Source organism: Odocoileus virginianus, chromosome 12 (assembly GCF_023699985.2).
Source record: "Odocoileus virginianus isolate 20LAN1187 ecotype Illinois chromosome 12, Ovbor_1.2, whole genome shotgun sequence".
NCBI lineage: Eukaryota > Metazoa > Chordata > Mammalia > Artiodactyla > Cervidae > Odocoileus > Odocoileus virginianus.
In genome coordinates this window covers 7,954,137-7,967,251 of record NC_069685.1, presented here as the reverse complement: position 1 = coordinate 7,967,251, position 13,115 = coordinate 7,954,137, and the positions used below count along the sequence as shown (strand labels likewise).

Below are 13,115 nucleotides of genomic sequence, written 5' to 3'. Positions count from 1 at the left end.
TTGATCTAGCATGTTTCAGTTTTCTTCAGACTTCTCTAGCTGTTTCTTCGTTGTTTGTGAAATCCTCACCTCTGGCTCCCCCTCTGAGCACTGGTCTTTCTCATTCTTATCTTTCTTTGCCTCTATCCTTACTTTATATACTCTCTGGCCAATGACATCAATTCCATGGCTCTAGACAGTATCACTAATAATGATTCTCAAATCTGTGGATGAAGGCAGAGTACAGGAGGGTATCCTTGGTTGCAGAGCTGAATGAAGTTTTACACCCTCTTACCCCTCCTCCACTGTGTTGAAAATAATTTATTCAAAAACATGAACCATGAATATTTGTAGACCGTGTGAACAGATTAGTGAGGAGAAAAAATTTCTGATGGAAGGGATGATAATCCAGTGAACAAATATGTATTACATAGTAGTAAGTAGTACAAAGAACAATAGTGTTTTTAATAGAATAGGGAATGATCAGAGTAAGTGTTTTTTTAATAGGATAGTATTGGGCAGGGTTTTTGATAATGTCACAGTGAGCAGAGATATGAATGAAGTAAGAAAGCCATGCAGTCACCTGGAGAAAGAGCTTTCTCGGAGATAAAGTGATAATCATTGCCAGATTGAGCCACTTTAATGTGTGGGAGGGTTTGTATTCCTTAAGTTGTGTTAAGGTAGAAAAGGTTTTAGAAGTTCTCATGAACCCCAAATGCCTCCCTATGACCCAGTCATCCTTCCGAGCTTTAGACTCCCGTACCCAATCACTTCCCAGACGTCTCAAGGATGTTGCACAGCCACTTCAGGCTCAGTGTTGAAAAATGGACTCCACCTCCCTTCCTTTCCCTCCACCTCTCCTACTCACTCCTCCTAAGTTCTATATTCACAACCATCCATTGTGTTGCTCAAGACAAAAGCCTCAGAACCATTATTGACTCCTCCCACTTCCTCATCTCCAAAGCCAATCACTTTCAATATCCTATCTCCTGTCCATTTCTCCAACCTTACCCCAAATCAACACCAACATTATCATTACTGAATAAGCATCCTAGTGGTTTTTTCTCTAATTTTGTCATCCTCTTTACTCAATTCATTGTCCAGAGTCAGTAATTTTTCTAAAATAGCAAATCTCTTCATGTCACTCACCTCCTCTAAAGTCATCCATTCTGATACACTAAGTATAAACTCCTTAGCATGGTTTTGAAGAACATTGTTCATCTGCTCCTGCCTTCATGTTCCTCTATTGCCACTGTCCTCCTAACTAGGCCCCCAAATGTTCTGTCTCACCTAAGGCCACTGAGATTTTCTTTCCCTGGGCCTGCAACTCTCTCAACTTCCCAGTCTACACAGACAAAACACACTTTGCAGACAAAACACAATCATCCTCCAGATCTCAGTTTCATGGGACTACTCCCATACCAGACAGAGGCCTTTGGGTTAAATGGTATTTCTAAGTTCTCATTATTAAATACCTGAGACTTCCTCCATTTCTGTCTGGACTATTTGCTCTATGCACCAGGCAAGAAATCAGATCCAGTAAATAGCAACTATGATCAATTTTTTTTTAAGTATTCGAGAATATATTAATATAGTTCTCACTGTTTGTACATGCGGGCTTGGTCACTCAGTCATGTCCAGCTCTTTGCGACCCTTTGAACTGTAGCCTACCAGGCCCCTTTCTCTGTGGAATTTTTCAGGCAAGGATATTGGAGTGGGTGGCCAATTTTTCCTCCAGGGGATCCTCCCGACCCAGGGATCTAATCCTTGTCTCCTGCATTGCCTGCACTGCAGATGGATTATTTACCACTGTACCACCTAGGAAGACTGGAAATAAATAATGCTGATAGTTAAACACAGCAATCTCTGTAGTCTCCTTATGGCTGATATAATAAAATGCCACTTCATTATTTCTAAATAAACCCAACCTGGAGTATTTCACAGAAAAGATAGAAATTGTACAGTCTCTTGAGGTACCTTAAAGTGACAGTCTAGCAGACACTGTCAACAGTCATAAGCTCTGGAGTGCCAGCTAAACAATATGACTATGGAAGCTTCCCAGTGGAGGGATTGCCACAGTCCTGACAATTATCCAGGGATACACTATGTGGCCTTTAGACCAGAAAGTCTATCAAGAATTCCCCCAACAGCAACCCTGCACACAGGCTCAGTCCTGGAACCAGACTATGTATGCATTACAGGCCTGCCACACAAGCATTTCATCAGTGAGCAAGACAGCATTCACTATATCAACAGAGCAGCCATCCAGCATACAAAGCAGCATACCAATGGTGGAAGAAAAAAGAAAGTCAGTGATCGTAACAAATTTTATAACCAAATCGAAGTCAACAGTCCAGTTTATATTTGCTGGGATCCTTGAAAAGGGCTTCTCACTCTTTTCATTTCAAATTTTACCTCCATATAGAAATTAAAATTCTTCTTTGTCAATCTCTCCTTTTCATTATCATCTTGGGCCCATTCCTGCTAAGCTTTCTAGACTTATTTTTGTTGCATATGCTATGGATGATGCTACAACTCTCCCCAACATCAGGAACTGCTATAATTAAGTTAAATTACGATATAACTGAGCTTTCCTGGTAGCTCAGCTGGTAAAGAACCTGCCTGCAATGCAGGAGATGCTGGTTCTATGCCTGGATCAGGAAGACCCCCTGGAGAAGGGACAGGCTCCCCACTCCAGTATTCTTGGGCTTCCCTGGGGGCTCAGCTGGTAAAGAATCCACCTGCAATGTGAGAGACCTGGGTTTGATCCCTGGGTTGGGACGATCCCCAGGAGAAGGGAAAGGCTACCCACTCCAGTATTCTGGCCTGGAGAATTCCACGGACTGTATAGTCCATGGGGTCGCAGAGAGTAGGAAATGAATTACATTATATGTATAATGTCATGCATATGACATGCTATATTTACTTATATATGTTTATATATACATGTTATATGTGTGTGTGTGTGTGTGTGTGTGTGTGTATATATATATATATATATATATATATATATATATATGAATCTCTGGTGCCCTGACAAACTTCTATATTTTGTTGTATCAATTCATCCGTTCAAAAAGTCATTTGTTGAGTACCTGTCACATGCTAAGCACTGTTCTAGGTATTGAACACAGAAGCAAACATGACAGAAAACCACATAAACAAACATACACAAACAAGTAAACATATATACATATATGTTATACATGCAAACAAGTAAATAAACATGCAAAACAGCAAATAAGTGAATATAGTTAAAATGAGAGAGACTATATGTGTCAAAACAATATGTGGTGTTATAAATAAAAATAGTGTGTACTCCCAAACATGTCATATAGATTGTATTGTCCATGACAGACATGTAAACAAAAGGTCAAAATGTAGAATGATCAGCACAATAATGACCAGAAATGGAGAAATCAGCTCTGCCTGATGGACCAGAGAGGGCATCTCAGTTCAGTTCAGTTCAGTCGTTCAGTCATGTCTGACTCTTTGCAACCCCATGGCCTACAGTACACCAAGCTTCCCTGTCCATCACCAACTCTTGGAGCTTACTCAGACTCATGTCCATTGAGTCGGTGATGCCATCCAACCATCTCATCCTTCTCCTCCTGCCTTCAATCATTCCCAGCATCAGTGTCTTTTCCAATGAGTCCAATGAGTCAGTTCTTTGCATTAGGTGGCAAAAGTATTGGCGCTTCAACTTCAGCATCAGTCTTCCCAGTGAATATTCAGGATTGATTTCCTTTAGGATGGACTGGTCGGATCTCCTTGCAGTCCAAGGGACTCTCAGAGTTTTCTCCAATGCCACAGTTCAAAAGCATCAATTCTTCTGCACTCAGCTTTCTTTATAGTCCAACTCTCACATCTATACATGACTACTGGAATAACCATAGCTTTGACTAGACAGACCTTTGTTCACAAAGTAATGTCTCTGCTTTTTAATATGCTGTCTATATTGGTCATAGCTTTTCTTCTAGATGTGGACATTTAAGTTCTTAAAGAAAGAATTAGAGTTTATGAGAAAATTAGAAAGGAAGAGTAATCCAGTCTGAAAGGTCAGCATTAACACATAAGATAATAGTAATGAAACAGGGAATGAAACAATTTGGGCTTTGCTAGGGCACAGGGTATTAATGAGAAAGTGTCATGTGATGAGCCTGGACAGCGGGAAAAGGCCAGACCAGGGAATTCAGATGTGCTGTATACTAGAGAATTCATAGTTCATCTGATAAGCAATATGGAGTCATCAAAAGACTCTAAGGAATAGGATAAGGTCACCAGAGTGGAATTTGCTCCATTGCACATGACAGATTAGATGGGCGTAGGTCTACAGGGAGGGAGACCAATTAGGAGACTACTACAGTTCTCCATGCAAGGGGGTGATGGATAGGAGCTCTGGCAAGAGCCCCGAGAGGAAGAGCCACATAAGAAATATTAAGGAAGCGGCGACCAATTGAACATGGGGGTGAGCAAGCTGAAGGACACTAAGAAAACTCCAGGTATATAGCTTGCACAGTGGGTATTGGAAGAGTTCACCAAAATGGGTAGTACAAGAAAGGAAGCGCTCTGTGGAATGAGAAAATGAGTTCATTTAAGGCTCTGTGGAGTCTGAGCTAACTATGGACCTTGCAAACAAGCAATTAAATGCCTCAATCTGGAGCTAGAGAGACCAGTCTGGGATACGGCTTTAGATTAGATTAGGGAGCAATTAACCACAAAGTAGGTTGATGATATAATATGTAGAATAAGCATGGGCTTTGGGGTCAGACAAAAGTTTGAATTCTAGCTCAGTCACTTACCAGCAGTACAACTGTGGTCAAATGACTTAATTTCTCTGAGCATGAGTTTCTTGACATATAAAATGAATATAGCAGCTATTTCAAAGAATAAGTGAAAGATTAGCTATATGGAATGTTTTATTTCAGAGTTTTACATGCTTTATCCTATATAATTATCAGAACTACAAACGCGTGTTATGTGTATATATTTGCTCAAACTCCATAAGATAATGAAAAACAGAGAGCTGTTGTGCTACAGTCCGTGGGGTCACAAAGAGTCAGACACAACTTAGCAACTAAACAATAAAATGTACTATTAATGCATGCATACATATACATACAGAGACAGGCAAATGGATTATGTTCTAACAGCATCTCTATGTTCTCAGGGAAATGTATTCAGGATGTATAGTGCAAGGCCATTTGAAAGGGCTCCTCCCAGAAAATCAAGCAATTCAGGTGGGCACTCCTGACCTATTCTTCTACTTCTAGCTGGTTTTCTAAATTTCTTTACTGGCAGACTTCAGGTGAGAATATGTTTGAATTTCTCTCAAATTTCACCGAAATCTATCCATTCGGATTCTCCTGCATTTGCCCAGCCAAAATAGGTCTTTATGATTTATTTTGAATGTCAGGACTGCTGTTTATAAAAGTTGTTAGGTGGATATGTGTGGTTTCTTTTTAAGGTAAAGGTTTATGCTCTGCAAGAGTACCCAGGAGTAAGAGAAGTGGAAAGTTGCTTTAAACAGAAAATTAGCATATAGCATAGGAGAAACAAAATCAGTGTAAAGATAGGTGCTCTGAGCCTTAGAGTAAAAGTTGTCCCAGGACTGTTGGGTTAAGAATAAGCCAGGCATTTGTTCACAGTCTCCAGCTTGACACAATCTGCAACTGTCACAAGAGAAGATTATTCATAACAATTTTTTTAACCAAAGAACTTTATTTTGGAAAAATCATAGGTATATTGACCAAGTTACTGTTCAAAAGTCTGTTAATTGAATGTAAATGTACACTGATGAATGAATGGATAAAGAAGATAAGGTATATACATAATGTATGTGCTCAGACGTTCAGTCATGTCTGACTCTTTTCAACCCCATGGACTATAGCCTGCCAGGCTCCTCTGTCCATGTGATTTTCCAGGCAAGAATACTGGAGTGGGTTGCCATTTATTCCTCCAGGGCATTTTCCTGACCCAGGAATTGAACCCACGTCTCCTGTCTCTCCTGCATTGGCAGGCAGACACTTCACCACTGAGCCACATGGGAAGCCCCATATATACAGTGTTTTCTATTATATATATATAAAGCATATATAATATAGGTTTATGTTTATATATTATAAACTATAATTATACAATCATATTTATATATAATTATACATAATCAAATATGTATAATTACATGAACATATACATAATTATATGTTATGTTTATATAATATACTATATTATACATATTAAGCATATATAATATATATTATATATAATGAGATATGAGTGAAAAGAGAATGAAATCTTGTCATTTCTGACAACTTACTTGATATCAGGATGGAACTAGGGGACATTTTTTCCTTTTTCTGTTTTTTGACTTAGAGGATACTATGCTATGTAAAATAAGTCAGACAGAGAAAGAAAAATACTGCATGATTTCACTAATGAACAAATAGAACAGAAACAAAGTCATATACACAAACAGGTTTTTGCCAGAGGAGAGGGGATCCAAGGGAGAAGACAAACAGATAACAGAGATTAAGAGGTATAAACTTACAATTGTATAAGAGTCATGGGTATGAAATGTACAGTATGGGGAATATACTCAATAATTACATGATACCTTTGTATGGTGACAAACGATAATTAGACTTGTGGTGATCAGTTTGAAATGTATAGAAGAATCAAATCCTCTGTTGTATAACAGGAATTAACATAGTGTTATAGGCCAATTATACTTCAAAAACAAATAAAAAGGCAAATAAACAAACTCATAGTAAAACACATCAGATTTGTGGTTACCAGAGGCAGGAGGCAGGGGAAGGGGAAATCAGCTGTTGTACAAACTTCCAGTTATAAGACAGATGAGTACTAGGGATGTAATGCATGCCAGGATAAATATAACTAACACTGCTATATGTTATATATGAAAGTAAAGAGAGGAGAACCTAAGAGCTCTCATCATGAGGAAAAGTTTTTTCTATTTCTTAATTTTGTATCTATATAAGAGGTGATGAATGTTCATTAAACTCATCGTGGTAAATCATTTTATGATGCATGACAGCTCAATCATTATTCTGTATACTTTAAACTACGACAGTGCTACATGTCAGTTATATCTCAGTAAAACTGGGAGAACAAAGAATTTTTAAACACATTATAATATTCAATATATGCTTTACCTTTGTCATTATTCTTTGGAATCTTTTGCGTTCGAGCCACCCTCTGACAAGTGCCTGCATGACGGTGACCATTTTAATTATGTTTTTGGTTATTGCAAATTTTTTTCTTCCCCGGAACACTTGGAAGATCTCTATGTGTGGTCCAATTCTTTTAACTTTATTGTCAATTTTATCACTTTTACTAAGAATGGATTTGGGGCTAAAAATAAAATATAAAATGTCTTATTATAGTTAATAAGAAAAACAAACTTCTAAAAAGTCTTAAATTCAATTTCATAATGAATATAATGAAATAGAAAATATACTGTAATTAGCACACATAATTCATGTATATATATGTGTGTGTGTGTATATATATATATATATATGTATGTATGTATGTATCATCTGAACATTCCAATAGGGTTCTCCAAAAAAGGTTGAATATGTCAAAATCAATATAACATGCATAAATTGACTTTCTGAAGAAATGAAACCTAAAAGAAAGTAAATCTGTCAAAGCTTATCCACAAGTATTCAAAAGAGACATACAGTATCTAAGGAACAAAATATTTTCATATGACAAGGCACATTAGTAAAAATAACTTTCCTGTCCCAGAAGCTATTTTAAACTAAAGACTGCAGCAAAATTATTCAGCACTGATACTCTGCTTACCAAACTCCTCTGAAAAGTAATTTTAGTTTCCAAATGCTCTCAGTTGAGAGGCAGGGCATGTATTGACAGAGCCATGGACCACAGGATCACAGACGTGAGTGATCATACTGGGAAATATGACAAGCCTTGCAACACTGATATGGATGACCACGTGAGAAGACTTTCTGCATGAACAGTCTGTGGCCTTGGTAATCTTCTGTCTGCTTTTCCCCTTGTATATCTTTGGTATTTTTTACATGGTAGTCAGGTTTCTCAAAGTCTTCCAAAGTTCAAAATGTAGTTTCCTTGCAATTTTTAGCATACAAACATCTTTTTCTCCTTAATTGCTTTTGCTTCTGCATCTTTCACAGCTGGAGTTCCAATGAGATGGCCAGGTCATTTCACACACCAGACCTGAGTCTTGCCCTACAAAGTGCACTGTGTATAGACTTCTAAATCCCAGACCCAACTTTCTTGATTCCTGGAGTGAATATCATTGACTGTTTCTACAAGTTTCTTCTCCGGATCTGTTTTGATATTTGCATTAAGCTGGTTCTTATAGACTCCTGTTCTAGTTTGCACATAATCATTAATTTTTTTCCCCTGGTGACTAAAATGTTGGAAGTCTGATTTTGATTTTTGAATCCAGCCATCTAGTCTCTGTTGGGTGGTAGATGGTAGATAACAGGGGATCTTTTTTCCATTTGTTTCTTCTACTAGTTTGTCTTGAAACTTGTGGTATCTTCTAATATGCCTTGTACTATCAGTATACCTAAAATCAAGTTTCCCCTGTGATTCAGCAGTAAAGAATCTACCTGTAATGCAGGAGACACATTCCTGGATCAGAAAGATCCCCTGGAGAAGGAAATGGCAACCCACTCCACTATTTTTGCCTGGAGAACCCATGGACAGAGGAGCCTGGCAGGCTATAGTCCATGGGGTCAAAAAGAATCAAACAGAACTTAGCAACTAAACAACTGCAACAAAACCTAAAATCATTTGAGATACTTTTGTACCCACTAGATTGGAGATCTGCTCCAGATCAGGAAATTCATAACAAGTATTCCTTGGATATCCTTTTTGACTCTTGGACCTTCCTATACCCAAGTAGCCACTACTGACCAGTGAGATTTGCTCAAGCACAGAAAACTGTCCTCTGGATTTACTTTTGATCTAAAGCTAAAGACACAGAACTGAGGCTAGCATTTCTCTCTGTTTGTGTATACAAATAAACATTGTCCCATCTCTGCAAAAGAAAGGAAGTTAGCCTTGTATGATGTTCATGTAACAGTAGTTCTTTTGTATCTTTGGTTAGTTCTTTCACTATCTCGCTTGAGAAAATTTCCATAGATTGAGTCAAAAATATAACATGTTGTGCTAGAGAGAAATATTTAAATAGACAAAGCTACCAGAAAAGGCATAGAAAATAAAGCAAAGTTTTCTTTTTGGTTGTTTAAATTAAGATTGATTTTGAATAGCTCATAAAAGAGGGAGCTCTGCCTTGTAAGAGTATTTTTGCTCTGTTATATCAATTTTTATGAACAGGCCTCCATGTACGAGATAAACTGGGAATGCAAATAAAATAGAAATGGTTACTTCTGACTTGTTTGGAGTTTTAAGACCTACTGTGAAATCAAAAGGATTCTGAGTTTATGACTTTTTTTCCTTTTTCTCAGAAGAAATAAGAGAAGTCTTCTAGAAACACATAAATGAGCCAACTATGGTCAAACTTATATGTTCTAACAATAATGTATAAATAAATCTTCAAGGGACACATACACCTGACCATAAGGTGATGTGTGATGTGTATTGTTACAGTACGGGCAGTGGTCACTGGAGCTCTGCTATTCTCCTAAGTTGCCGTGAATGGCACAGAATTCTTTGTCACGTACTGAAAACTGTATGTGGTGTGGAAGTGTTAGGGGACGCACACTGATTGAAAGCCCCCACCCTGGCCAGGCACCATGGTAACCATTTGTATGAGCTGTTTTACGACAGGAGGTCCTGGTAAGGAACACAAAACTAATAAGCCTCCACCAACCGGAAGAGCTCGGGAAAGGTCAAAAGGAGACACCACGTATCCTACCACCTCCCAGAATCCTTCTCTCTGGCATCCATCTTGGCTGAAGATGGCCGCACCACCAGCAAGGACTCTGAGTCAGAGCGATTGGCTAAGGACAACCCAGAAACTAATCCCATCACCATAAACCCGAGACTGTGAACCACGTGGCAGAGCTGTTCCCCTGGGTTCCTTCACCCTCCTGCTGTCCGCCCAGGCGCCCTTTCCCAGTGAAATCTCTTGCTTTGTCAGCACATGTGTCTCCTCAGACAATTCATTTCCGAGTGTTAGACAAGACCCCAGTTTCTGGCCCTGGAAGGGGTCCCCCTCCCTGCAACAGAAGGGCGTTTGGGAGAGGGAGGGGGAGAATTGAAGTTAGTTATTTTGGTTAAAGGCTATAGTTAGCATGAATGATTAGAATGAGTGAGTAAAAGCTATAGTTAACATGAGTGATTAGAATGACATTAATTAAAAGAATAAGGAAATGCAAAAATGTTTACAAAATGATGGATATGTTTTGTCTGCTTTTTAATCAATTGAAAAAGAAAGGGATTTATCTTAGGCCCTAGCCGTATGGACTTTGATAACAACACATCTCTAAACAATTGGAATGTTAAAATAAAGAGAAATTTGAAGCTGAAGAATAATTTATAGACGACTTGATGGAAAGTGAATTATATTTACAAATAATGGGTTTGAAAGGAAGCTATGAAATATACCAAATTTTGATGGTAGTTAGGTCAATTTGGATAAGCTTAATCCTCAAATAGAGAAATGCTTGTGAATCCTTGACTATGAAATGTTGCATAGTTGGTACACAAAAAAGTAAAATCAGAATTTGATTTCCTTTTTGTTACACTAAAAAAACTGATTTTCGAATAACAGTCTGCTCCTAATAGGAGAGAGGGAAAATCATTCAGGGCCTTTATTACAGTTTTCCTAGGAAGCAAAAATTCCTTACATCACAAAAACTATTTCTCATAAATACTTACATATTTTTTCTCTGTGATCTACTTCTTACAAAATCTCATATTCCTAATATTTAATGTGATTTGTGACTATGTTACTTTTTTTTTTCACTCTAAGGGCACCGATGACTTTTGTTGATACTTTGCAGCCTCTCAAAATTCTTTGCAATTCAAATTCAAATCCCATATTTAGAAACAAAAGCCTGCTGGTTCCAAACTCAAAATTCTTAAAGATCCAAATGTTTTAAATATGGGCTGAATAACCATAATTTTTGGCCATTTAGAGCCTGCCTGCTTTGCATTTCCTGTAAAACTATAACCAACATTTACTAGCCAAAGATAAGACAAACTCTGAGGCTGTGGAAGACTTCAAGCCCCTGCTGCCCATCAGAGTTCACTGACCCATAGATCCCCCTCTTGCTGTGAGTGAAATCACCAGACAGGAAAGCTCCCCCTCCTCCACTCCCACAGGAGGGCCCTTACTCCCTTCCCCTTCTGAATGGTGACCCTCTGCCATGGTCTCTAGGTCTTCCACTGTGAGGGGCTTCCTCTCTCACAGCTGTCCACATGAGCCAAATAAAATGTGTTATGTGCCATTGTCACCCAGGACCGTATCTCCTTGATTATTCCCAGTATCCTTGAACTCATTATAATGTCCACAATTTTACTTAACTCAGCACTACGATATTGAAAGTTGTCCAATTTATCCAAATCCAAACCACGAAAGAAAAATCTCCTTAAGTTAAATATATAACAACTAAAATGTGATTAATATAAATATATTAGGAGCACACTTTGTAGTAAACTGATTGCATTGATGGCTAATTAATGCCCCTTTAGGTCCCTGTCTTTGCAAAGTGATTTTACAGCCCCACCAGTTAGGTGGGGAATCAAGTTACCCACCCAAGAATCTAGGTTAGCCCTGTGAATTGCTTTGACCAAAAGAATTCAATAGAAGTGATGCTATGCCAGTTATTAGCATGTGCCCCAGAGGCCTTACACAATTCCATTCTCCTGGATCTCTTAATCTACATGACAACAAGCCAATAAGCCTCTAAAGAATGAGAGAGCATGTGAGAACAGACAAGAGGAACCCATTTGAGTGATCCCGGATGATATCAGCTGAGTACGGACCAGATTATCAGAACCGCCTCATGAGAAATAACAGTTGCAGTTTTTAATTACTACATTCTGTGATGTTACTGTAGCAATGAATCACTGATGCACATACTCACGTTTATACACACAGGTTAATACAGTAACTGTCGAATTGATTTTTTTTTTAAGATTTTATTTCCGAGGTAAATTATCTCTGTTAAGTACTGACACTCATGACAAAGATTTTATGGGATGACAAAAAAAAAAAAAAAATTGAGGTTTGCCAGTGTGAATAGTATGTTCTTATTTTAAGATGTATCCATGTGTGTGTTATGGAAATAAAATAGAAGCAGTCTTGTTCAGGCTTCAGAGACAAAAGAGCAGAGCAGTCCTTTCACCTTGCTTCTGACCCACCTAGACTGCCCAGACTACTGCTGTGGGTGTCAGCCACAACTTCCCTTTGTTGGAAGAGAAACAAAATAGATAGGAAGCAGATCTTGGAATTTGTTAAGTCCCTAGAGGAGGTCTGGCCAACCACTCCCTGGATTTAGCAACATTCCAAGATCTGCAAAACAAAGCAAACAGCATTGTAAAAAAACAACATAATAGCAGAGCTACCAGGTTTTTTTTTTTTTTTTTGCTCCTAAACTAATAATTGGTTTGTGGCCTGGGGATTATAAATGAGGCCAAGAAACAGCAGTCCAAAGACTCACCCACAGAGTTGACACTGCCTGCGACCTTTTCCCAATTGGAACTCCAGACTGCTGTCATACAGAATGTCCCAGGGCTAAGTCTGGAGGTCTGCAAATCCAATATGGTGATATATATACTATTGCTCTCCTCTGCTGTTTCTATTTCTTGTTTTCTTTTAAGGTTAGAATATTGAAAGTAGACTAGATAGTTCTCCAATAAATATTTGTATTGTTTATTTGAATACAATGAGTGGCTTATTTTGTTAACAAATCCTTTGAACCTGAGAAGAAAGTGAAAACTTTCAACAAAACCGCAAGCTAAGTCACTTCAGTCTGACTCCTTGTGACCCCATGGACTACAGTCAGTCAGGCTCCTCTGTCCATGGGATTCTTGAGGCAAGTATCCTGGGGTGGGTTTCTGGGCCCTCCTGCAAGGGATCTTTCCAACCCAGGGATGAAACTCGTGTCTCTTACGTCTCCTGAATTGGTAGGTGGGTTCTTTACCACTAA

At 38.4% G+C, this 13,115-nt stretch overlaps 1 protein-coding gene across 2 annotated transcripts in view; it reads right to left on the bottom strand.

Moving 5' to 3' along the window:
• IQCM (IQ motif containing M) overlaps positions 1-13,115 on the bottom strand; it is a 486,330-nt gene that overhangs the window by 229,909 nt on the left and 243,306 nt on the right. The window contains exon 10 of one of the 2 annotated variants that reach the window (XM_070474777.1): positions 7,155-7,353. The exons of the other annotated variant lie outside the window; for it this stretch is intronic. Within the exon in view, the coding sequence (XP_070330878.1) occupies positions 7,155-7,353 (199 nt within the window). The remainder of the gene's footprint in view (positions 1-7,154; positions 7,354-13,115) is intronic. 2 annotated transcript variants of the gene reach the window in all.